Source organism: Thalassophryne amazonica, chromosome 4, assembly GCF_902500255.1.
Source record: "Thalassophryne amazonica chromosome 4, fThaAma1.1, whole genome shotgun sequence".
Classification (NCBI taxonomy): domain Eukaryota; kingdom Metazoa; phylum Chordata; class Actinopteri; order Batrachoidiformes; family Batrachoididae; genus Thalassophryne; species Thalassophryne amazonica.
In genome coordinates this window covers 139,299,274-139,327,020 of record NC_047106.1, presented here as the reverse complement: position 1 = coordinate 139,327,020, position 27,747 = coordinate 139,299,274, and the positions used below count along the sequence as shown (strand labels likewise).

Genomic DNA, 27,747 nt, shown 5'->3' with positions numbered 1-27,747 from the left:
CTCCCATCTTATTTGCCTTAAGTATTGAACCTCTGGCAGAGGCAATACGCCAAAACACGCAGATTCAAGGGATAGCAGATGAAGGAGGGACAATCCACAAAATAGCCCTATTCGCGGATGATATTTTGCTCTTTATAAAAAACCCTGTCCTTTCCATTCCCACACTTATAAAATGCTTGCATAAATATGGGTCAGTATCGGGATACAAAATTAATGAGACTAAATCAGAAGCTATGATGATCTCGGGTACTTGGCCTACACAATTGAATGATAGCGTCTCCTTCACTGGTCCAAACAAGGATTCAGATATCTAGGAGTTATTCTTACACCCAACTCCACTCAATTGTTTGAGGCCAATTATAACAAATTAATTAGACAATTAAAGAAAGATGTGACACGTTGGGAGGTGCTTCCCCTGTCTTTATTTGGTAGAGTAGAGACAATAAAAATGAACTTACTGCCCAGACTTCTTTTTTTGTTCCAATCCCTCCCAATAAGAGTACCTGCTTCCACCTTAAAAATGTTAGATAAACTAATAACATTTATTTGGCAAAGGAAGAGGCCGAGGATAAAACTGAAATGCCTCCATCTGCCTAAGGATAGAGGAGGACTGAGTTTACCAAATTTTAAAAACTACTATTGGGCAGCACAAATAAATGCAATTGTGGCATGGCTTAGAAATGATCAGGAAACAATATGGACTCAGATAGAGCAAAACTCAACTGAGGGTGTTCCTTTATCAATACTACCCTTTATGGACACAAAGTCAGTCAAAAAGATTAAATTAAAGAATGAATGGATAAAATACACCTTAAAATTTGGACAACAGTTAAAAAAGCGCTTGGGGGGCCTCAGTCAATCTCAAGGGCTATGCCTATAGTAGGAAATATTGATTTTCCCCCTTCGGTGTGGGACAATGGGTTTAGAAGATGGGCAGAAAAAGGCCTCCATATAATTAACCAACTCTTTATAGAAACAGAACTCAAATCCTTCTCCCAACTTCGAGAACAATTTGATCTTCCGTCGAATGACTTCTATAGATATCTTCAGATTAGGCATTATATTACAAGCCATAAAGAAAAGGAAATGATTAGTGAAACCCCAAATGAGATGGAGGAGTATTTTATCAGCATTGTGGAAAAACACTTTCCAACAAAAAGACACATATCTAATATATACAAAAGGTTGAAAACAGACACTCTACAAAACACAAATTATATCAAAGAAAAATGGGAGATGGAAATGAATATAATAATTGAAGATTCTACATGGAACGATATATGTATAGGCTGCCATAAGGGAATTAACAGCCAATTGTGGAAGGAATTCGACTGGAAAGCGAAAACTAGATATTTTTATACCCCTCTTATCACCTCTTCATTTGCAAAGAAACCTACTACAGCACTCTGTTGGAGGAACTGTGGAAATATAGGAGATACAACAGATATTTTTTGGGAATGTCCGGTAATAAAGGAATATTTTCGACAACATTAAAAAAGAGATAGACACTATTCTAGGAATAAATATTACCCCAGAACCTATGTTGTTCCTACTGGGAGTTATTCCTAGAGATCTATATAATACTAATCAGCGATACATATTGAGGATCCTCTTGCTGATAGCAAAGAAAATGATTACGGTAAATTGGAAACAGGTAAAACCGCCAACTATAGAACAATGGAAACAGAAACTGAAAAATGTTTACATAATGGAGCGGCTGACTGCAAATCTCCAGCTATCTATGGACATCTTTGAACAAAAATGGACATGCATCTCGAGATACGTGGAGGTTTGACGAGAAATGTAACAAATATTATCCCCCCATTAGATTGTGAAAAGTTTACCCTAGTCACCATGTATAGACTCTATCCACCATACCCCTAAATCATATATGTATGGAGTGTACCCTCTTACTTTAAGGGAAATGAGATGTCAAGAAATGTTCTGTTCAATGTTTTAAATGGCTAAATAAAAAGTAAAAAAAAAAAAAAAAAACGCTTTCAGGATAAATACATTAGTTATTTAGAAAAAGTAATCCAGTTACTGATTACTCCTTGAAAAAGTAATTTACTGTAGTTACTTTACTGATTGCTCAGTTTTAAAAGTAACTAATTTAGATTACTAGTTACTTTAATAGTTACATCTAACAGCTGCCGACAACACCCCCCGCTACCTCAACATGAAAATGATAACCAGTTGTACCAATACTCACTTTACTGGAGGTGCATTTTTAACAGTAATGTGAATAAATGAATGAATGAATAAATGAATTAATTTTATTTCACTAGTTGCTATATACACATATACATGTACACCCAAAACAACAAATTCCAAAAAAGAAAAAAAAAAAAAAGACAAGAAAGCCAAGCAGAGACAATATAGATTAATCAGTAAAAGAAAGTATCTGAACACAGCAGAACAAACAGCAGTATAAAGCACAGATAAAACAGAAGAACAGTAACAAAGTCAGTTCACCTAATTTATTGCACTATAATAAGAAATTATATCGTTTTTATAGTCTTTTCAAGCCAGCCAAAGTACCAGATAATTTAATACTGTCAGAACAGTTATTCCAGATTTTAACCCCCTTTACAGACGCAGTGACTTTTTTACAGTAGTTTAAACTTTAAGATGTCAAACACTAATGTTCCTCTCAGGTGATAACAGGACCCCCTCATTTTAAACAGTTCCTGGACATGTTGAGGCAAGAGTTTATTGTTAACTTTATACATGGTCTGTATCATAATATAATCAACCAAGTCTCAAAATTTCAAAATGTGTAAGTAAGCAAACAGTGCGTTTGTTGGCTCACAATATGGTAATGTAAAGTAAACCATGTATGTCCTGTCATTTTCGGTTGAACTTAAATATTATTTCCTGAAAAAAGGTTTTTGTATAACATGAATTAAACACAGTTTTTCTTGACTTCAATGAACATATTACTTGTTTTATTAAAAATAAAATAAAGACATCTTTCTTGACCTCATTTTAAATGTTGACAACATGGCAACAGTAAAACTTTCAATTTATAATCTACATTGTTTAAAAAGGCAACTATTAAATTAATTATTATTTTAAAGATTTTTCTAACATTTAAATTCTTTCTAAACATTTTAGTTGTTGAAATTATTATTATTAATATGCATATGTCACAGACATGAACAAGCGAAGTTCTTCAGCATCTCACCATGTCATTTAGGTGCTTCAGACTTTTTTTGAGTCAGTGCTTCAGGGGAGCATTAGCATGGCTAAAACCTTTTAGCTTCTGGGGGAGCCGAGCCCCCAGACACCCCACCTTCTTAAGCATTTGTCTTTTTTTGCCTTTCAGCTTCAGCCCCCCTAATTACAGCCCTCTTAACCCCCTGCCATTTTAAGCATTTTTTTAATGTAGATGTAAATTAATATTCAAAGTTTTCAGCTAGTTGACAGTAGGGCTGTACAATATGTCCAAATTATTGTATTGCAATATTGTCATATCAATATGATATACGATATATGATATATGATTTGACACAAAGTGCAGCAACAGTGAAAATTAAACATTCTTAAACAAAACATTAATAATACCACACTCATTTTGCACTCATAATAAGGTCAAGATACTGTGCCCTCCAAAAGTATTGGAACACTTGGTATTTCACACATTTTACTTTGTTCCCATCGATGGGAACAAATCAAATCAAATCTTTCTTTGTTAATAAAATTTTAACTATTAGAGAAAAAATTACTCATAACCATCCCAAAAACATATCGTTATCTTTGGCTGCTTTCAGTGATGCCGGTATTTGGTTAGACTCTTTCTCTCCAATTGTTCTGTCTGAGTTATTTTCATTAGTCACTTCCTCCAAACCATCAACATGTCTATTAGACCCCATTCCTACCAGGCTGCTCAAGGAAGCCCTACCATTAATTAATGCTTCGATCTTAAATATGATCAATCTATCTTTATTAGTTGGCTATGTACCACAGGCTTTTAAGGTGGCAGTAATTAAACCATTACTTAAAAAGCCATCACTTGACCCAGCTATCTTAGCTAATTATAGGCCAATCTCCAACCTTCCTTTTCTCTCAGAAATTCTTGAAAGGGTAGTTGTAAAATCAATCAATCAATCAACTTTTTTCTTGTATAGCGCCAAATCACAACAAACAGTTGCCCCAAGGCGCTCCACATTGCAAGGCAAGGCCATACAATAATTATGAAACACAGTCTACGTCTAAAGCAACATAACCAAGGGATGGTCCAGGGTCACCCGATCCAGCCCTAACTATAAGCCTTAGCGAAAAGGAAAGTTTTAAGCCTAATCTTAAAAGTAGAGAGGGTATCTGTCTCCCTGATCTGAATTGGGAGCTGGTTCCACAGGAGAGGAGCCTGAAAGCTGAAGGCTCTGCCTCCCATTCTACTCTTACAAACCCTAGGAACTACAAGTAAGCCCGCAGTCTGAGAGCGAAGCGCTCTAATGGGGTAATATGGTACTATGAGGTCCCTAAGATAAGATGGGACCTGATTATTCAAAACCTTATAAGTAAGAAGAAGAATTTTAAATTCTATTCTAGCATTAACAGGAAGCCAATGAAGGGAGGCCAACACGGGTGAGATATGCTCTCTCCTGCTAGTCCCCGTCAGTACTCTAGCTGCAGCATTCTGAACCAACTGAAGGCTTTTTAGGGAACTTTTAGGACAACCTGATAATAAGGAATTACAATAGTCCAGCCTAGAGGAAACAAATGCATGAATTAGTTTTTCAGCATCACTCTGAGACAAGACCTTTATGATTTTAGAGATATTGCGTAAATGCAAAAAGGCAGTCCTACATATTTGTTTAATATGCGCTTTGAATGACATATCCTGATCAAAAATAACTCCAAGATTTCTCACAGTATTACTAGAGATCAGGGAAATGCCATCCAGAGTAACGATCTGGTTAGACACCATGCTTCTAAGATTTGTGGGGCCAAGTACAATAACTTCAGTTTTATCTGAGTTTAAAAGCAGGAAATTAGAGGTCATCCATGTCTTTATGTCTGTAAGACAATCCTGCAGTTTAGCTAATTGGTGCGTATCCTCTGGCTTCATGGATAGATAAAGCTGGGTATCATCTGCGTAACAATGAAAATTTAAGCAATACCGTCTAATAATACTGCCCAAGGGAAGCATGTATAAAGTGAATAAAATTGGTCCTAGCACAGAACCTTGTGGAACTCCATAATTAACTTTAGTCTGTGAAGAAGATTCCCCATTTACATGAACAAACTGTAATCTATTAGACAAATATGATTCAAACCACCGCAGCGCAATGCCTTTAATACCTATGACATGCTCTAATCTCTGTAATAAAATTTTATGGTCAACAGTATCAAAAGCAGCACTGAGGTCCAACAGAACAAGCACAGAGATAAGTCCACTGTCCGAAGCCATAAGAAGATCATTTGTAACCTTCACTAATGCTGTTTCTGTACTATGATGAATTCTAAAACCTGACTGAAACTCTTCAAATAGACCATTCCTCTGCAGGTGATCAGTTAGCTGTTTTACAACTACCCTCTCAAGAATCTTTGAGAGAAAAGGAAGGTTGGAGATTGGCCTATAATTAGCTAAGATAGCTGGGTCAAGTGATGGCTTTTTAAGTAATGGTTTAATTACTGCCACCTTAAAGGCCTGTGGTACATAACCAACTAACAAAGATAGATTGATCATATTTAAGATTGAAGCATTAAATAATGGTAGGACTTCCTTGAGCAGCCTGGCAGGAATGGGGTCTAATAAGCATGTTGATGGTTTGGATGAAGTAACTAATGAAAATAACTCAGACAGAACAATCGGAGAGAAAGAGTCTAACCAAATACCGGCATCACTGAAAGCAGCCAAAGATAACGATACATCTTTGGGATGGTTATGAGTAATTTTTTCTCTAATAGTCAAAATTTTGTTAGCAAAGAAAGTCATGAAGTCATTACTAGTTAAAGTTAATGGAATACTCAGCTCAATAGAGCTCTGACTCTTTGTCAGCCTGGCTACAGTGCTGAAAAGAAACCTGGGGTTGTTCTTATTTTCTTCAATTAGTGATGAGTAGAAAGATGTCCTAGCTTCACGAAGGGCTTTCTTATAGAGCAACAAACTCTTTTTCCAGGCTAAGTGAAGATCTTCTAAATTAGTGAGACGCCATTTCCTCTCCAACTTACGGGTTATCTGCTTTAAGCTACGAGTTTGTGAGTTATACCACGGAGTCAGACACTTCTGATTTAAAGCTCTCTTTTTCAGAGGAGCTACAGCATCCAAAGTTGTCTTCAATGAGGATGTAAAACTATTGACAAGATACTCTAACTCCCTTACAGAGTTTAGGTAGCTACTCTGCTCTGTGTTGGTATATGACATTAGAGAACATAAAGAAGGAATCATATCCTTAAACCTAGTTACAGCGCTTTCTGAAAGACTTCTAGTGTAATGAAACTTATTCCCCACTGCAGGGTAGTCCATCAGGGTAAATGTAAATGTTATTAAAAAATGATCAGACAAAAGGGAGTTTTCAGGGAATACTGTTAAGTCTTCTATTTCCATACCATAAGTCAGAACAAGATCTAAAATATGATTAAAGTGGTGGGTGGACTCATTTACTTTTTGAGCAAAGCCGATAGAGTCTAATAATAGATTAAATGCAGTGTTGAGGCTGTCATTCTCAGCATCTGTGTGGATGTTAAAATCGCCCACTATAATTATCTTATCTGAGCTAAGCACTAAGTCAGACAAAAGGTCTGAAAATTCACAGAGAAACTCACAGTAACGACCAGGTGGACGATAGATAATAACAAATAAAACTGGTTTTTGGGACTTCCAATTTGGATGGACAAGACTAAGAGACAAGCTTTCAAATGAATTAAAGCTCTGTCTAGGTTTTTGATTAATTAATAAGCTGGAATGGAAGATTGCTGCTAATCCTCCGCCCCGGCCCGTGCTACGAGCATTCTGACAGTTAGTGTGACTCGGGGGTGTTGACTCATTTAAACTAACATATTCATCCTGCTGTAACCAAGTTTCTGTTAGGCAGAATAAATCAATACGTTGATCAATTATTATATCATTTACCAACAGGGACTTAGAAGAAAGAGACCTAATGTTTAATAGACCACATTTAACTGTTTTAGTCTGTGGTGCAATTGAAGGTGCTATATTATTTTTTCTTTTTGAATTTTTATGCTTAAATAGATTTTTGCTAGTTATTGGTGGTCTGGGAGCAGGCACCGTCTCTACGGGGATGGGGTAATAGGGGGATGGCAGGGGGAGAGAAGCTGCAGAGAGGTGTATAAGACCACAGCTCTGCCTCCTGGTCCCAACGCTAGACAGTCACAGTTTGGAGGATCCCAAAAAATTGGCCAGATTTCTAGAAATGAGAGCTGCTCCCTCTAAAGTGGGATGGATGCCGTCTCTCCTAACAAGACCAGGTTTTCCCCAGAAGCTTTGCCAATTATCAATGAAGCCCACCTCATTTTTTGGACACCACTCAGACAGCCAGCAATTCAAGGAGAACATGCGGCTAAACATGTCACTCCCGGTCTGATTGGGGAGGGGCCCAGAGAAAACAACAGAGTCCGACATTGTTTTTGCAAAGTTACACACCGATTCAATGTTAATTTTAGTGACCTCCGATTGGCGTAACCGAGTGTCATTACTGCCGACGTGAATTACAATCTTACCAAATTTACGCTTAGCCTTAGCCAGCAATTTCAAATGTCCTTCGATGTCGCCTGCTCTGGCCCCCGGAAGACAATTGACAATGGTTGCTGGTGTCGCTAACTTCACATTTCTCAAAACAGAGTCGCCAATAACCAGAGTTTGATCCTCGGCGAGTGTATCGTCGAGTGGGGAAAAACGGTTAGAGATGTGAACGGGTTGACGGTGTACACGGGGCTTCTGTTTAGGGCTACGCTTCCTCCTCACAGTCACCCAGTCAGCCTGCCTTCCCGACTGCACGGGGTTCTGCCAGGGGGGAACTAACGGCGGCTAAGCTACCTTGGTCCGCACCGACTACAGGGGCCTGGCTAGCTGTAGAATTTTCCACGGTGCGGAGCCGAGCCTCCAATTCGCCCAGCCTGGCCTCCAAAGCTACGAATAAGCTGCACTTATTACATGTACCGTTACTGCTAAAAGAGGCCGAGGAATAACTAAACATTTCACACCCAGAGCAGAAAAGTACGGGAGAGACAGGAGAAGCCGCCATGCTAAAACGGCTAAGAGCTAGTAGCTACGCTAAGCTAGCGGATTCCCAAACAGGGAATCCGACACTAGACAGGCTGTGGAGCAGCACAGGTAACGCACGACAACAGTGCTAAAATAAAATAAAAATCCACTAGACAGGCTGTGGAGCAGCACAGGTAACGCACAACAACAGTGCTAAAAAATAAAATAAAATAAAATAAAAATCCACTGGACAGGCTGTGGAGCAGCACAGGCAACGCACGACAACAGTGCTAAAACAAAATAAAAATCCACTAGACAGGCTGTGGAGCAGCACAGGTAACGCACGACAACAGTGCTAAAATAAAATAAAAATCCACTAGACAGGCTGTGGAGCAGCACAGGTAACGCACAACAACAGTGCTAAAAAATAAAATAAAATAAAAATAAAAATCCACTGGACAGGCTGTGGAGCAGCACAGGCAACGCACGACAACAGTGCTAAAACAAAATAAAAATCCACTAGACAGGCTGTGGAGCAGCACAGGTAACGCACGACAACAGTGCTAAAATAAAATAAAAATCCACTAGACAGGCTGTGGAGCAGCACAGGTAACGCACAACAACAGTGCTAAAAAATAAAATAAAATAAAAATAAAAATCCACTGGACAGGCTGTGGAGCAGCACAGGCAACGCACGACAACAGTGCTAAAACAAAATAAAAATCCACTAGACAGGCTGTGGAGCAGCACAGGTAACGCACGACAACAGTGCTAAAACAAAATAAAAATCCACTAGACAGGCTGTGGAGCAGCACAGGTAACGCACGACAACAGTGCTAAAACAAAATAAAAATCCACTAGACAGGCTGTGGAGCAGCACAGGTAACGCACGACAACAGTGCTAAAACAAAATAAAAATCCACTGGACAGGCTGTGGAGCAGCACAGGCAACGCACGACAACAGTGCTAAAACAAAATAAAAATCCACTAGACAGGCTGTGGAGCAGCACAGGTAACGCACGACAACAGTGCTAAAACAAAATAAAAATCCACTAGACAGGCTGTGGAGCAGCACAGGTAACGCACAACAACAGTGCTAAAAAATAAAATAAAATAAAAATAAAAATCCACTGGACAGGCTGTGGAGCAGCACAGGCAATGCATGACAACAGTGCTAAAACAAAATAAAAATCCACTAGACAGGCTGTGGAGCAGCACAGGTAACGCACGACAACAGCGCTAAATAAAAATCCACTAGACAGGCTGTGGAGCAGCACAGGTAACGCACGACAACAGCGCCCAAAAAAATAAAATCAAAATCAAAATCCACTGGACAGGCTGTGGAGCAGCACAGGTAACGCACGACAACAGTGGTAAAAAATAAAATAAAAATCCACTGGACAGGCTGTGGAGCAGCACAGGTAACGCACGACAACAGTGCTAAAAAATAAAATAAAAATCCACTGGACAGGCTGTGGAGCAGCACAGGTAACGCACGACAACAGTGATAAAAAAAAAAAATAAATAAATAAATAAAATAAAATAATAAAATAAAAATCCACTGGACAGGCTGCGGAGCAGCACAGGTAACACACGACAACAGTGGTAAAAAATAAAATAAAAATCCACTAGACAGGCTGTGGAGCAGCACAGGTAACACACAACAACAGTGCCAAAAAAAATAAAATCAAAATCAAAATCCACTGGACAGGCTGTGGAGCAGCACAGGCAACGCACGACAACAGTGCTAAAACAAAATAAAAATCCACTAGACAGGCTGTGGAGCAGCACAGGTAACGCACGACAACAGTGCTAAAATAAAATAAAAATCCACTAGACAGGCTGTGGAGCAGCACAGGTAACGCACAACAACAGTGCTAAAAAATAAAATAAAAATAAAAATCCACTGGACAGGCTGTGGAGCAGCACAGGTAACGCACAACAACAGTGCTAAAAAATAAAATAAAAATAAAAATCCACTGGACAGGCTGTGGAGCAGCACAGGCAACGCACGACAACAGTGCTAAAACAAAATAAAAATCCACTAGACAGGCTGTGGAGCAGCACAGGTAACGCACGACAACAGCGCTAAATAAAAATCCACTGGACAGGCTGTGGAGCAGCACAGGTAACGCACGACAACAGCGCCCAAAAAAATAAAATAAAAATCAAAATCCACTGGACAGGCTGTGGAGCAGCACAGGTAACGCACGACAACAGTGCTAAAAAATAAAATAAAAATCCACTGGACAGGCTGTGGAGCAGCACAGGTAACGCACGACAACAGTGCTAAAAAAAAAATAAAAAAATAAAATAAAATAATAAAATAAAAATCCACTGGACAGGCTGCGGAGCAGCACAGGTAACACACGACAACAGTGGTAAAAAATAAAATAAAAATCCACTGGACAGGCTGTGGAGCAGCACAGGTAACACACGACAACAGTGCCAAAAAACAAAACAAAAATCCACTGAACAGGCTGTGGAGCAGCACAGGTAACACACGACAACAGTGGTAAAAAATAAAATAAAAATCCACTGGACAGGCTGTGGAACAGCACAGGTAACGCACGACAACAGTGCTAAAAAATAAAATAAAAATCCACTGAACAGGCTGTGGAGCAGCACAGGTAACACACGACAACAGTGCTAAAATAAAATAAAAATCCACTGGACAGGCTGTGGAGCAGCACAGGTAACACACGACAACAGTGGTAAAAAATAAAATAAAAATCCACTGGACAGGCTGTGGAGCAGCACAGGCAACGCACGACAACAGCGCCAAAAATAAAATAAAAATCCACTGAACAGGCTGTGGAGCAGCACAGGTAACACACGACAACAGTGCTAAAAAATAAAATAAAAATCCACTGGACAGGCTGTGGAGCAGCACAGGTAACGCACGACAACAGTGCTAAAATAAAATAAAAATCCACTAGGCAGGCTGTGGAGCAGCACGACAACAGTGCTAAAAAATAAAATAAAAATAAAAACGAAAGCGTTGGCAAGCTAGTTAGCTTGCCAACGCTGATGAAGGTTAGCTGATAAAAGAGCTCCGTCGCGATGCTTCGACCGTTAGAGGTCTTCTTTAGGCGTTGGAGCACGGTGAAAAAGTAAAAAAAAGTAAAAAAGTCTTGAAAAAGACTGCTAATTCAAAGAACTCAAACAGCTCAGTTCAAACAGCTAACAGATACAGCAGAACACCGCTGTGCTCCGGAACCAGAAAAAAGTCCACCCTCCACCACAATAAGGTGGCAATTCAGGAAGGGGGCAATAATAAGAGTGGAAAATCTGGAATACTACACACCAACCATTGGAATCAGTGCTGTTATCTGACCAAGGAACCCACTTGAAACAGCTAACTGATCATGTGCAGAGGAATGGTCTATTTGAAGAGTTTCAGTCAGGTTTCAGAATTCATCATTGTACAGAAACAGCATCAGTGAAGGTTACAAATGATCTTCTTATGGCCTCAGACAGTGGACTCATCTCTGTGCTTGTTCTGTTAGACCTCAGTGTTGCTTTTGATACTGTTGACCATAAAATTTTATTACAGAGATTAGAGCATGCCATAGGTATTAAAGGCACTGCGCTGCGGTGGTTTGAATCATATTTATCTAATAGATTACAATTTGTTCATGTGAATGGGGAATCTTCTTCACAGACTAAGGTTAATTATGGAGTTCCACAAGGTTCTGTGCTAGGACCAATTTTATTCACTTTATACATGCTTCCCTTAGGCAGTATTATTAGAAAGCATTGCTTAAATTTTCGTTGTTACGCAGATGATACCCAGCTTTATCTATCCATGACAGCCCTTGTACACTGACAGTGTTAGTTTTACACTGGTGATTTTACTGTGTATTGACTTCAACTTTAGAGGTCTGCTATGCTATTATGAGAAAAAAATGAATTATTTTGGCTTGTCATAAAACTGTGGTGGGACAAATTATACTCTGGCAGTCATTCATGGGCAAGGTTGGGTAGGATTACTTTGAAATGTAATCCAAAAGTAATCAGATTACAAGTAATCCAAATGTATGTACATACATACATGTAATCCACATGTATTCTTTCAAAGTAATCCTACCCAACCTTGTTCATGGGCAACCCCAGTGTCTCAACACAACATATCTGGTGTCAATTCATTCATGTTGGTTTTTTGTTTGTTTTTTGCCACTTCCTTCCATGTTTTTGGTAACTGCCATGGTAACACAGAAATGTTACCATGCAACAGTGATGAGTCACTTGGTGTTCTGCAGGGGAGACACACCATTGTATTTATACGTATGTACAATGGCAAAGTCCCTCAGCCCCAACCAGTCTCAGCAGAAGACTGCCCCTCCCTGAGCCTGGTTCTGCTGGAGGTTTCTTCCTGTTAAAAGGGAGTTTTTCCTTCCCACTGTGGCCAAGTGCTTGCTCATAGGGGGTCGTTTTGACCGTTGGGGTTTTTCAGAATTATTGTATGGCCTTGCCTTGCAATGTGGAGCGCCTTGGGGCAACTGTTTGTTGTGATTTGGCGCTATATAAGAAAAAAGTTGATTGATTGATTGATACGTATCGTGCACTTATGTGTGTGTGAGTGCATTTGATATTTACCAGTTGTCCTGCCTTATTAATATGGGCTGGTTATAATTAGCTCGTTGTGAGCTAAAGTGGGTCATTTCGAGGCTTGATGTTCAAATTGGGTCACTGCAGCAGAGGAAGGAACAAGCAAGACAACGAAAGGACAGGGAGAAGAGGATGAGAGGAGGAGAGGAAATGAGAGGATGACAAGAAATTAGAAGAGAAAAAGCGATAACAGGAGGTGATGGTGTTCCACAGTGACAGGAAAACATTGGTTCCAGCATAATTGGAACACACTTCTCCACCAAAAACCTGTCACATGTGGATCTCCACCTCAGTGCATGAACCTGACCCACAGCAGTGAAATAAGGCAGAGCAGCACGCGTGTCCACACACAAACGCTCTGCATTTCAGTAAATGCTTCAAGATTAAACACACAAATGTGTGACAGATGACAGACACGGTTGACTGATTGCTCTAATGGGATGTCTAGCACTCATTGGATTGAGCAATACTCAGAACAATGGCAAAGTCCAAAGAACTCAAGGAGGTCTGTGAAGGAGAACAAGTTGGGAAAGTCTCTTGAAGCCATTTCAAAACAATTGTGCATTCCATAATCATTGGTACAAACAGCTGTACATGAGTACAAGTTAGTTGGAGATGTCACCACTTTGTCAAGGCTTCCAAGAAAACCCAAACTGCCCCCCTCAGAGAGGAACTGGTTAGGATGTAGAGGAACAACCAAGGAACCACCAAGGCTCAGGCCTGTTCTGAACTGGAAACTGCTGGAACACCAGCATCACCGTCCACAGTGAAGCGAGTTTTACATCGGCCTGGACTGAGAGGGTGCTGACCAAGAAAGAAGCCGCTGCTGCCAAATCGACACCTTCAGTTAGACTGAAATTTGCAGCTGCCCACATGGAGAAACCAAATGCCTTCTGCGGAAAAGTTTTATGGTCAAATGAGACGAAGACTGAGCTGTTTGGCCATGAAGAAAAAGCATGTTTAGATGAGTAAAGGTGAGGCTTTCAAATCTAAGAACACTGTAGCAGCTGCCAAGCATGGTGGTTGTAACGTCATGCTCTGGGGCTGTTTTGATCCCAGTTTTACTGGTGCATTGGACAATGTTGATGGAGAACTACCTCCAAATTCTTCAACGTCACCTCAAATCAACAGCTAGATGGTTGAAACTTGGCCACAATTGTGATCTCAAACAAACATCAAAACCAGTTGTGGGTTGGATAAAGTATGCTAACATTAAGCTTCTGGAATGGCCTTCCCAAAGCCCCGACCTCAGCCCTGTTGAGAATTTGTGAACTACAATTGAATGCCGTTGTCGCAGACCGAACGGTACCCCCTAAAAATTGGTCCACCCGACCTTCACTGTGCATGCATCATTTAGGACCACAGCAGCTCGTCTGAGTCTACACGTAAAGCGATCAAAGGGAGTAATGGGTTATTAACCATCATGTGACAAAGTAAAACCTCTTAAATCATTCTAAAGTCAGTTTTAAGCAGAAACAAGGCCATTTTAAGCAGAAATGAGGTGATAATCGGTGAGTCGCTACTGACACTTTGAAATGACAGAAGAGCAGTGAATGTAGCAGCTAGCAGCTCATCCGACTGCACCGGTGTCACCGACCGAACAGTCCCCCCTAAAAATCAGTCCTCCCTGCCTTCACTGTGCATGCATCATCTTCAGTTTCACTGATTATCACCTCGTTTCTGCTTCAAACTGCCTCCACTCAACAACAGATATGTGAAGCTTTTGTACAACAATCATTTCCACATAAATTCAGCATTATTTCATAATGAAAGGCGGAGGAAGTGATCAGAGCACTGCAGCTACATGAGCTGCTAGCTGATGCGTTCACTGCACGTCGGTCATTTCAAAGCATCACCAAGTATCGCCTCATTTCTGCTTAAAACTGAGTTTAGAATGTTTTAAGAGGTTTTACCTTGTTGTCTGATAGAATAATCCCATTAATCCATTTGATTGCGTTGGGTAAAGAGACTCTGTCCTGGATGAGCAGCTGAGCTCTGAAATGAGGCATGTGCCCAAGTCTAACTCGGGCTGATACAGATACATTGGGGCATGATACGGGGTGTGATACATAAACAGACCCCTGATGATTTCCATGATTTTCCTTTATAAATCATTGGTTGTTTGGCTCAGCAATTTCAGTTAAATATATCATATAGCAGACAAACTTTGAGAAGTTGAGAAGTGAAATGAAGTTTATAGGATTTACAGAAAATGTGCAATACCCCCCCCCCCCCCCCGTCTGCATATATAGTAATGGTAAGTGCCATTTATGAACATTAATACACATATATGCAATTTATTCTTGCAAGACAGAAGGTATGTAGTGCGTGAGTGAACGTGGTGTGTGTGTGTGTGTGTGTGTGTGTGTGTGTGAGACCCCCACCCGCCCTTTCTGATCAGCCTTCAACATCCTACTCAAAGCCAGCTGACATCTTCTGTCAGGAAGGGCCGACCACCAAAACAACACGAAGACAGACAAGAATGAACGACAAGTGGTGAAGACAATAACTGTGACGTGAGACACAGAGGAGACGGGGCCTCAACCATACAACCTACCAGGACAAACAACCACACATGAACAAGCAGTGACAGCAACAGTCTGTTGTCTAATTAGTGAGCGTCCATACCCTAATCTAGGACACTACAGTGTTAATCCCCTTGAGAGCACCCAAATCCGAATTGTGGTGACGGCCACAAACATGCAACCATCCACACACAGAGACCTAGATCACAGCTAAATATCACTACTGTGGCTGGTGTGTTGGGCCAAGACTAAAGTACAGAACCTTACCATATGACATGGACCACTCCGGCGCGTCAAAGCCATACGGATGGCCGCGAGTGACGACGGCAACGGGCCCAGGATGCGGGGCCCCAGGAGAAACCAGGATAAAAGGGCAGTGGAGGGCACAGGGACCAGGAAGAGCAGCCACCAGAGCCACCGGGCCAGATGACGAACCAACATGGGAGCGGCCCGGCGGCGCCGGTATGTACCCCTGACACCACCCCCTCCACGGAGGCATGGGGAGCAGCCCCATACCCAAGGGAAGCACACAGGGTGCCAGCAGAGTCTACCAATAGGGGGGACTACAGAACCACACCACCAGGGCCACAGCCCCCGAAGCCGGGAGCGAGCGGTGGCAAGGACGGGGGGCAAAGGAGCCACCACAACCGTATCCAAGACACAGGCAGGGACCAATGAGCCATACAAGGGTGGGGCCTGGCCCGCAGACAAAAGGTCAGGCCCAACCCCCAGGGCCAGGAAGCACGAGGCCCTCACGACACCCAAGCTCCCCCGCAGCACAGCCAGCAGGACCCCTCCAAACTCCCCCCCAGCGCCCAACCCACCCCCCACCCCGGGCCCCACCCCAAGCACCAAAGCCCAAGACCAGGAGACTGCCCAAGCAAGAGTGGGGCACCATCCCACGGAGACCACGGCCCCCAACCCCCCAGCAGCCGTCGCCCCCAAGCACATCCCCCACGCCCCACTGCCACCACCCACCCCCCAATGAGCCATGGGACCCCGGGCCCCACAGCCCCAGAGTAAGGCCCGGGGACCACGGCAGAACCGGCGAGGAAGACCCCCTACCCCAGAGTCACAGACATCCACAGCCATTCGGGGCCAACCCAACATGCCACACTCACTCTACCTACCAACCCCACTATAGTTGTTAGAATTAATTTCCCTTGCTGTGTGCGACCCCCTAAGTGAGCAAAGATAAAGTGTTGCATTAAAAGCAGTGCAAGGAGACGGCAGGTGGCAGACTGCCGTGGGAGGCTGTGGCACACCGCTGCACCACAGCCTGCCCTGCAAACCCACCACCGTCTAGTGACCCCGACTCTAATTAGTGAAGGTGTTTACTAAATGTGTAGAAAGAAAGTGTATGCATTAAAATTGCAGGGTAGGAGTGGCGGATAGAGATCGCAGTGGAAGGCTGCAGCGCACAGTTGCAACACAGACTGCCCTGCAAACCCATCCCCAACACCTGACCGCAAAACTCTATGAACCCTATTGTTGAAGCTTTGTAGGTGGAATTCTTTCCCATTCTTGATTGATGTACGACTGCAGTTGTTCAACAGTCCGGGGTCTCCGTTGACATATTTTGTGCTTCATAATGCGCCATACATTTTCAATGGGCGACAGGTCTGGACTGCAGGCAGGCCAGTCTAGTACCTGCACTCTTTTACTACAAAGCCACGCTTTTGTAACACGTGCAGAATGTGGCTTGGCATTATCTTGCTGAAATAAGCAGGGACATCCCTGAAAAAGACATTGCTTGGATGGCAGCATCTGTTGCTCCAAAACCTGGATGTACCTTTCAGCATTGATGGTGCCATCACAGATGTGTAAGTTGCCCATGCCATGGGCACTAACACACCCACATACCATCATAGATGCTGGCTTTTGAACTTTGCGCTGGTAACAATCTGGATGTTTTTTTCCCCTCTTTTGTCCAGAGGACATGACGTCCATGATTTCCAAAAACAATTTGAAATGTAGACTCATCAGACCACAGCACACTTTTCCACTTTGTGTCTGTCCATTTCAAATGAGCTTGGGCCCAGAGAAGGCGCCGGCATTTCTGGATGTTGTTGATGTATGGCTTTCACTTTGCATGATAAAGTTTTAACTTGCACTTGTAGATGTAGCGACGAACTGTGTTAACTGACAAAAGTTTTATGAGGTGTTCCTGAGCCCACACGGTAAGATCCTTTACAGAATGATCTCGGTTTTAAATGCAGTGCCGCCTGCCTGAGGGATCGAAGGTCACGGGCATTCAGTGTTGGTTTTCGGCCTTGCCGCTTATGTGTAGAAAGTTCTCCTGATTCTCTGAATATTCTGATTATATTATGGACTGTAGATGATAGAATCCCTAAACTCCTTGCAATTGAATGTTGAAAAACATTGTTCATTGGACTATTTTTTCATGCAGCTGTTCACAAAGTGGTGATTCTCACCCCATCTCAGTCTCACCAGCTGAGACTTTTGGGGATGTTCCTTTTATACCCAATCATGACATTCACCTATTTCCAATTATGTGTTCTTTGAGCATTCATCAACTTTTCCAGTCTTTTGATGCCCCGTCCCAACTTTTTTGAAACGTGTTGCGGGCATACATTTCAAATTGAACAAATATTTGCACAAAAACAATAAAGTCTATCAGTTTGAACATTAAATATCTTGTCTTTGTGGTGTATTCAATTGAATATAGGTTGAAGAGGATTTCCAAATCATTATATTCTGTTTTATTTACATTTTACACAACGTCCCAACTTCATTGGAATTGGGGTTATAACCTGACATTGGTACATTGGAGGGTGGACAAAAAAGATCAAGAAACAGTGCAGATTAGAGCACACCAGAATGCTAGAAACTAGTCTAACTTACCAAGTCCTCACATGCACAAAGAAAAGATTTGTTTGTGGCCATAAAATGTGTTTTGAGAGGTAAATTCAAGATCTTATATCGCTTGTCCCCTGTGGGACAAGTGATCCATTGCATGTATTTGAAGGGTACTTTAAGTGGACTTTATTTATATAGCGCTTTTCCATCTGGATCAGAAGGCTGAAAGCGCTTTTACAATGATGCCTCACATTTACCCATTCACACAAACACACCAATGTCAGGGTGCTGCCATGTAAGGTGCTCACTACACACCGGGAGCAACTGGGGATTTAAGGACTTTGCCCAAGGGCCCTTAGTGATTAACCGGTCTGGTTGGGTTTTGAACCGAGGATCTTCTGCTCTCAAGCCCAACACTTTAACCACTAGAACATCACCTCCCACTACTTTATCATGTACAGGGTGGACCAATAAAATGTTCCCACTTTTTTGATCGTACACAAGTTTTTGAAATTAAAACTTATTTGAAAATTTTATTTACTGACTTGTAACAGAAGTATCAAATAAACATTTGATACCAAAGGTTGCCCACTTTGTCTCTTGTTTTCTGCACAGTTCAATAAGTGATGACATGTTCAATCCACGCTCCTCTTCTTTGGATTACAGCTGCAACACGCACAGTGAAGTTTGTGATGACATTGCCACACATCTCAAGAGGGATTCTCCGAATTTCCTGACAGATGTTGGTCTTCAGGGCCTCAGTGGTCTGTGGGTTGTTGTAGTACACTCTCTAATTGTACGAATTAAAAAAGTGGTAACATTTTATTGGCCCACCCTGTATTCTCACTCGGTACGGCACGCAGCAAAACCACCAGTGTTAAATTAACATAAGAAAGTGTCTCCATGTGTCTACTCTTTCGAGTGTTAAAACTCTTCTGAGGTTAACCTTAACACTGTCAGTGTTACTTTAACACTGAAACTGATCATTTACAACTGAAAAGAGAGGACACATATAGATACTTTATTGTGTTATGAACAGATGGACAAAGAAACGTACAAATAGACAGTTGTATAAATAAACAGATGTACAAATACACAATATACAAACAGATACACAAATAGGCAGACATGCTTAAATAAACAGATGTATGAATGGACAGACATCATCTGTTGATAATGCAGTAATAGAAAGGTGCATCCAGAAAGGTGCACCTTGGTGCATCCAGCTGCAGCCTCATCAACTCCATCTGGGCTCTTTAAATAATTGTCCAAAACGCTCATGATGCACTGTAAATGCTTACAGTTTTGTTCGCTTGCAGCTTAGCAAAGTGGCATATAAAGTACAATGCCAAGCCAATGTGGCATCTGGAGAAACCAGGAGGGGGGCTCAGCCCCTATGAAAGGCTGGATCTGCCTCTGGCGGAGCAGTTGATGTCAGTGAATATGTCTTTGACTTCACTCACTTCGATCATTAAAAAATGCACCCTTGCACAGGTATTGGGGGGTGGTGGTGGTGGTGGGGTGCTTGGGAGTATGTGTGCGTTTTATGACCGCATCACCAGAGGTGTGTTGTTGGCGCTACTGTGGGAGTCTGCTGATCTACACCACCAAAGCAGGAGCTGTGTTTCTGCATGACACCAGGCCTGTTCCCAGCGGCTGATGTCAGGGAGGGTATCCAGCTTCTGTGACCTCAGAATTGTGTCTCAGCTTTTTGTGGATGATGTGGTTCTGTTGGCTTCAACAGAGAGTGACCTCTGATGCACACTGGGCAAGTGTGAGGCCGAGTGTGAAGCCACTGGGTTGAAAATCAGTATGTCCAAATATGACAGCATGGTCCTTTGTTGGAAAAGGGTGGACTGTCCTCTCTGGGTCAGGAGAGAGTAACTGCCCCAAGAAGAGGAGTTGAAGTATCTCAGGGTCTTGTTCACAAGTTCTCCCATGTGCCTTCTGCCAACCTGTAGTTGAAATTTCACATCTTTTTCGCTCTGCCATGAAGCTGTGCAGTGTTGTGTGTTGGGGGGTTTGGCTGGGCATTGCTTTGCTGTTTTTGTGTTTATTTTCCTCCCAGGTGGTTTGAACTGATCTCTGGGGAGAGTGTGCTGCAGAAGAGTCTCTCACCTCTGTTACGGTGATCTGCTGCACCTGTTGCACTCACGTGCGGCTCTCTATCAGGACGATCTACGACACCTGTGGCATTCACGTGCAGATCTAAGGACTCTCAGCTCGTGCCAGTGAAGAAATGAAGAGCTGCATTTAAGCCAGCAGTGATCAGGGCTGAATTGCCGGAGAATACGACCATGTGACGATTGTTTTGGGACACTGAGGGCTGCTCCAGATTCTGACATTGCGCCTGTGAAGGAGGACAAGGGTGAGAGGCAAACGCGATCAGCACATGTCAGAGGTGATTATTCTGCAAGGCTTATCTGTAATTGTAATTTGGCGTTTTTGCGCAGTTATAATTAAATATTGGTGAAAATTGTCTGGTTTGCTCCTCATGGCAGTGGCGCGCGGATTGATTATCCTCCACTAGCTGTGAGCAGCAGCCCTTTTGAACTAAATCTGAAAGCAGACCTGAACGTGTAGCTGATAAGTGTGCCTCTAAATAATATTTCGTGGTAACAGTGTTGAATATCCTCACCTCTGTTCCTCCTTCACAGAGTACAGTCCTGGGAAAAGCCACCTGGGGGGGTGTCGGCGGAATTCCTGAGTCCAAAACGTTCGGGCTCCAATCTACTGAGACGCTGAGAAAGCACGCCGCCTCTTCACCTCACCAGTTTTGTTTAGTATTTCATGTATAGCACTAGGTGAAAAAAATAAAACTTGTTTCTTTTGGAACTGCTTCTGGTTATTTGACGCTGGGTTCAGTCAGACGCTGGATCGCTCCTCAATCTGCGTCCAGACCATAACAGTGCAGTTCTTCTTCTAGGAGATTGCTGTGATATGGTTCCAGGTCCATCAGGCACTGAGCATCAGGGTCATGGGATGTGTCCTTCTACCATGTCTTTGCAGTATCACTCAGTCTTACCTCTGGGTAGGTCTGTTCTTCGGCTGTTGTTTCCTTGCAGTTGTGACTACACCAGGGAAGATTCTCTGGAGACGAGGCCATTTGTGTTGTCGGTGTCTTCTTCCCTGGTGTACCTCCTCACCCTTGCTGCCGGAGCTGAGCTTTTGTTTGCCAGTTCCGGGGCCTCACTCTGGTAGCTGTTAATGTCTTTTCAGACATCATTAATCTTCACGTCCTGCCTTCTCCACCATGCAGCACATTGTCAGTGGTTTTCTTATGTTCAGACACCTCATATTCTGGGACTCTCTCTAAGTGTCATCTAAGAATAATTCTATGTATCGTCTGTCTGTCTGTCTGTTCGTCCATCCATGCGTGCGTGCCTGTGTACTATATGAAGGGTTCAGATACAAAACCCAGGAAGTTCAGTTTTTTTTTTTTTTTTTTCTGTAATGGACAAAAATTATATTTAAATAAATTTAAAAGAGAACACGTTAGAAAATACCCTAATTTCCATAAGCAAAATGAAAATGGTCTGTTCAAATTCTTTAACATACATAAGTTCTTGCACACTCATAGTGACTTAAGCCTAATTGCATGTTGACATCAAATAACATTTGGTGTTTTTTGACTAACTGGATTTTACATATGTATGTAGACCATAAAATAACACCCACACATGATAAAAGAGGATCAAGGATAGACACTTGAGGAACCCCGTGGGTTAATGTCAGGTCATACTAAATCACATTTTGTTTCAATCTCACACAAAAAGTTGTGTGACTGTAAAATACAAATTGTGAAATTCAGTATATTTGATGTTACCCTTTAAAAAACATCCAGAAAGAGATTTAAAAAAAAAATCATCAGATTGAAATCTGTGTCAAAATGTAACTAAATTTGTGTGCATACTGTAGCTTTTCTAATGTTTTTTCCTCCCAGTTTTATTTCAAGCAAAAATGATCTCATCTACATCAACATCCTGTCACTGACTTCCTGTTTCCTTTTTTCTGGTGCAGAGGAAGGAGAGTACTTCCTGAAGGTTCTGATTCCCAGCTACGCTGCAGGCTCTATCATCGGGAAGGGAGGCCAGACCATCGTTCAGCTGCAGAAAGAGACCGGCGCCACCATCAAACTGTCCAAATCCAAAGACTTCTACCCTGGTAAGCATGTGTGCATGGATGGACTGATGGATTGGTGAACCCATGCACATGAGTTATTAAGGAAATGTGTCATTATTTTGTGAATGAGCGTGTTTCCTGGCATGCCGCAACTCTTTGGGCTTAAATGTCAGTCAGACTGTTCGTGGAGGTCTCGTGTCCCTCAGTCACAGCAGTGTGTTTCATGGTTCTATCTGCTGCCTGGGAGTTATTCAGAACAGTGTCCACCATCAGCCATGCACAGTCTCACACACACACAGACTCACGTGCATGCACCCTTCTGAGGTCAGAGTTACAGGATTAGACGTGAAATTGTGCTTGTCTAAATTCTACCATCGTCCCTGAAGTGACGTGTGACTGGAGTCATGAGGAGGAGGCCACTGTGGATGAGTGTGCACGTGTGTGTGTGTGTGTGTGTGTCCAAACCCACTAGATGGATGACCGGGGTGATCCACTCCACTCTGTTGCCAGAGCGCTGCCATCTTGGTTAGAGTCCAAAAACCAGACATCAGTAGAAATCAGTGTGGGCACAATCAATGTTTTCAAGAGAGTTTCACCATAAATCTGCATTTTCCGTGCTGTTCCTGTGCTGTTCCATTTATTCAAACTCAGTCCCACATTTGTACAGCCACTATTTGTCAAAACAAACACAGAAGAGGATCAGACTGTTTATATAATAGACTTGAATGAATTTGTTAGTCCCGGTGCAGATGCTGTGAAGAGTTCACCAGGGGCCTGTACTACGAAGCTGGGTTACTGGCTTATCAGGGTAACTTCGGGAGTAAGTTGATGACGTCTGGAGTAACTTCCCGGTTAACCCATACTACGAAAGGTGGATAGGTTTTGATCGAGGTATGCTGCCATGGCAATTTATGCTGTGTGGCAAACCTGCTCCGAGCAGGTTATGTTCTCGGTTAGCTTGAGGTTTTTGCTTAACCACTCCCTTTATAAGTAGTATTGCTTTCTTGCTATCATTGCTATCTTGCAAAAAAAGGTTTTGGTTAATCCCATCGCCATATTTATTGTTAATATTGATTTACTATTGTCTGCACCATTCCTGTAAGATATTTCTAATTAAAAAACAAAACAAAACAATATATATGACAAGCTTTAAGCATTTAGTTACATTTTACTGACATGGGCGTGAAAAAAATCTCAGGAAACCAATTTTTTAGATATCTGTTTCATTTTTGTGGCATTATTAACAGAAAATAGTTGGTTTTCGATCTATAACCTTTCTGTAGTCATTTTTTCTCTCAAAAATTCTTGAAAGGGTAGTTGTAAAACAGCTAACTGATCATCTGCAGAGGAATGGTCTATTTGAAGAGTTTCAGTCAGGTTTTAGAATTCATCATAGTACAGAAACAGCATTAGTGAAGGTTACAAATGATCTTCTTATGGCCTCGGACAGTGGACTCATCTCTGTGCTTGTTCTGTTAGATCTCAGTGCTGCTTTTGATACTGTTGACCATAAAATTTTATTACAGAGATTAGAGCATGCCATAGGTATTAAAGGCACTGCGCTGCGGTGGTTTGAATCATATTTGTCTAATAGATTACAATTTGTTCATGTAAATGGGGAATCTTCTTCACAGACTAAAGTTAATTATGGAGTTCCACAAGGTTCTGTGCTAGGACCAATTTTATTCACTTTATACATGCTTCCCTTAGGCAGTATTATTAGACGGTATTGCTTAAATTTTCATTGTTACGCAGATGATACCCAGCTTTATCTATCCATGAAGCCAGAGGACACACACCAATTAGCTAAACTGCAGGATTGTCTTACAGACATAAAGACATGGATGACCTCTAATTTCCTGCTTTTAAACTCAGATAAAACTGAAGTTATTGTACTTGGCCCCACAAATCTTAGAAACATGGTGTCTAACCAGATCCTGACTCTGGATGGCATTACCCTGACCTCTAGTAATACTGTGAGAAATCTTGGAGTCATTTTTGATCAGGATATGTCATTCAAAGTGCATATTAAACAAATATGTAGGACTGCTTTTTTGCATTTACGCAATATCTCTAAAATCAGAAAGGTCTTGTCTCAGAGTGATGCTGAAAAACTAATTCATGCATTTATTTCCTCTAGGCTGGACTATTGTAATTCATTATTATCAGGTTGTCCTAAAAGTTCCCTAAAAAGCCTTCAGTTAATTCAAAATGCTGCAGCTAGAGTACTGACGGGGACTAGAAGGAGAGAGCATATCTCACCCATATTGGCCTCTCTTCATTGGCTTCCTGTTAATTCTAGAATAGAATTTAAAATTCTTCTTCTTACTTATAAGGTTTTGAATAATCAGGTCCCATCTTATCTTAGGGACCTCGTAGTACCATATTACCCCAATAGAGCGCTTCGCTCTCAGACTGCAGGCTTACTTGTAGTTCCTAGGGTTTGTAAGAGTAGAATGGGAGGCAGAGCCTTCAGCTTTCAGGCTCCTCTCCTGTGGAACCAGCTCCCAATTCAGATCAGGGAGACAGACACCCTCTCTACTTTTAAGATTAGGCTTAAAACTTTCCTTTTTGCTAAAGCTTATAGTTAGGGCTGGATCAGGTGACCCTGAACCATCCCTTAGTTATGCTGCTATAGACGTAGACTGCTGGGGGGTTCCCATGATGCACTGTTTCTTTTTCTTTTTGCTCTGTATGCACCACTCTGCATTTAATCATTAGTGATCGATCTCTGCTCCCCTCCACAGCATGTCTTTTTCCTGGTTCTCTCCCTCAGCCCCAACCAGTCCCAGCAGAAGACTGCCCCTCCCTGAGCCTGGTTCTGCTGGAGGTTTCTTCCTGTTAAAAGGGAGTTTTTCCTTCCCACTGTAGCCAAGTGCTTGCTCACAGGGGGTCGTTTTGACCGTTGGGGTTTTACATAATTATTGTATGGCCTTGCCTTACAATGTGAGGCGCCTTGGGGCAACTGTTTGTTGTGATTTGGCGCTATATAAAAAAAAAATTGATTGAATTGATTGAAATGGCTTTTTTTTTTTTTGTTGTTTTTTGTTTTTTTTTTTTTAGTTGAAAGTTTCGGATATTGCCACCTATTTTGCCGTATTATATATTTTCTATTTATATAGGCACCCAAAAAGTTTCAAAACTCCAGTTTTTAGGTATTCCATTACAATTTGTGTAAGAACAACATTGCCAAATGACAAACAAGCAAAGTTGAAAATCACAACAAAATTTAGACATTGGAGCCAAAAGTGGAACTTCTAATACTTGTCTACTCCAAATTCATGGTAAAATTTTGATATTTCACACAAACATTGTGAACATAATATGTTAATACACAAAATAACCAGTTTTTATCTATTGGTAAATACAGCGTGCTTATGTCACCAAGTAGCCAGCCAGCCATATCAGAAGTTGAATGCATGAAAAAAATACTGCCCTGTGTAAAAAAAAAAAAAAAAAATCTCAAAAGATTTTCATCCTAGCTCAATGAAAAACATATCTTTCTATTGCCAAATACTATATGTCAATTAATGAGATTGTATTTAGATTTCTGCATCTCCTGTATTTTTTGTGATTTTTTTTTTTTTTTTTTTTTTTTTTTTTTTACAAAGACCTTCACCGTGGTGCTGTACAGGTATTTTTGAAAACATGGTGTATGTCATGAGAGTTTAGATCTATTTCTTAAACAGATATATCTATCACCAGGAATGATGTTCCTGTTCACTACAGAAAAAGCACACTGCTCAGGTCAGCCACGGACTGTACAGATTACATGTTCCGAGCTCTATATTTGTGTGATGTGAACTAATCATTCAGTTTTGGGAGGTTGTACAATCTTGGAACACCTCTAGTAATAACACTAGCTCAAATTATGTTGTTGCATATTTAAATATTGCTCTCTGTAGAGTGTCACGGACTGTACAAGAATTTTTCATCAAGAATATCAACAAACTGTGCATGTCAGTAACAAACAGTGGCCTATGATTTATGTTAAGACATTATGCATTCAGCAAACATTGACACTGAAGAAGCAATTCGACTGCTTTTGATAACTAATAAATTTACTCCATGCTCTTGTGCAGACAATAGTAAATCAATGCTCAAATTATTGAAAAATGCTACAAAGCATAGTCTATAAACCTAATATCTACTTTATATCCCTGTCACACCAGATGTTGAATGAGCCGAATGCCGACCAAATCAAAATTCGACCTCCATTCGGGCAAAGTTGAAATGCATTCAAACAACACCTCTGACAGCTATCTGAGTGCATTCAAAACAGTCGGGCTCATTTGCGCAGCCAGTCCAAATGTACAGCACATGCTCGAGGTGTGGCCAAGGTGGAAAAAGCTCAAAAGGCGGAGGCGAAGTGCAGTCTGACTGCATTCTAAGCATTCAAAATGACAACTCAACAGCATTCGTAGCATTCTGTTTGAGGGAACCTTGAATGGTCTGGGCATGCCAAATCCTGCCGGCAAATCCCGATTGTGTTCCAGATGCACCGGACTGCACCCCGATGCATCCCGTTTGGGGTAAACAAAATAAATATAGTAATGTGCAAAGTTTGTGGCAAGCAAACATTATGTGCACCAAACGTGAACATTGTGCAATCACACCGAAAACACCATGTGTCAAAGCCACTCAAAGTGTCTCAGAGCTGCGGAGCTGTGCAAGCAGCTAAACGGGCTGTTACATCCATAATAAGCATAATATTACACATACATTGACATCCCCACATATGGGGAAGATAATATATCTGTAACAGTATGTTTGACATGGGTGTAACACTCCAGTCAAATGTGCCGCGCTGCAGGTCAGTGCGTCACAGAGCCGCGCCTTGAGCTGTCATGTCAGCTGTCTCGCCTCCACCTCAACATGTTTGAGCTCTGGGTCATAAAGAAACCGTAACACATGTCCACTTTCTATCACATCATCACTTTTTCTTTGCATTTTCACTTTGTTTGCGTGTAATTTGCCCAAAATTTCAGAGAAAGTGCAGCGTTTCTGTCCCTGGAAGTAGAGAAATTGCATCATATTTTACCCCTTTAGTGCCTGCCCTCAAACAAGACTGTGCTGCCCAATTGGCTATTTATTTCATGATGGGAATAAAATATTTGACCCTGGAAAAGTTCAGCATGGGGAATGTGATATACTGTAACAACTTGAGGCTCACAACATGACAAATACTTGCATCAAGAGCAATTTGTGCTTTATAACAACAAAAAGAGAAAGTCTGACCCCTGATCTTGACTGAGGCATTTGCAAAGTGATGCAGTGACCATTTTACTGCCACAACCAGTGATTATTTGTCATCAATCTGTTGATTTATTTGTTGTTTAATCTATAAAAAGTCAGATGAGAAATAGTTTTTCAACAAGGCCCCACCCATTTTATTGCAGAGACAAAACACATGACGTCTTCTTCACTTCTAAATAATAATTAATTTTGGGACACTCATTGAGTAACGAGAAGGACAGTTAAGATGAATACTGAATG

At 41.6% G+C, this 27,747-nt stretch overlaps 1 protein-coding gene across 3 annotated transcripts in view; it reads left to right on the top strand.

Moving 5' to 3' along the window:
• The window catches only part of nova2 (NOVA alternative splicing regulator 2), a 350,562-nt gene that overhangs the window by 77,563 nt on the left and 245,252 nt on the right, over positions 1-27,747 (top strand). For 2 of the 3 annotated variants that reach the window (XM_034168680.1, XM_034168681.1), the window contains one exon: positions 22,150-22,293. In XM_034168680.1, the coding sequence (XP_034024571.1) occupies positions 22,150-22,293 (144 nt within the window). Of the gene's footprint in view, positions 1-12,001; positions 12,007-13,799; positions 13,804-22,149; positions 22,294-27,747 lie in introns of those variants that run through there. The other variant, XM_034168683.1, reaches the window with a different exon arrangement.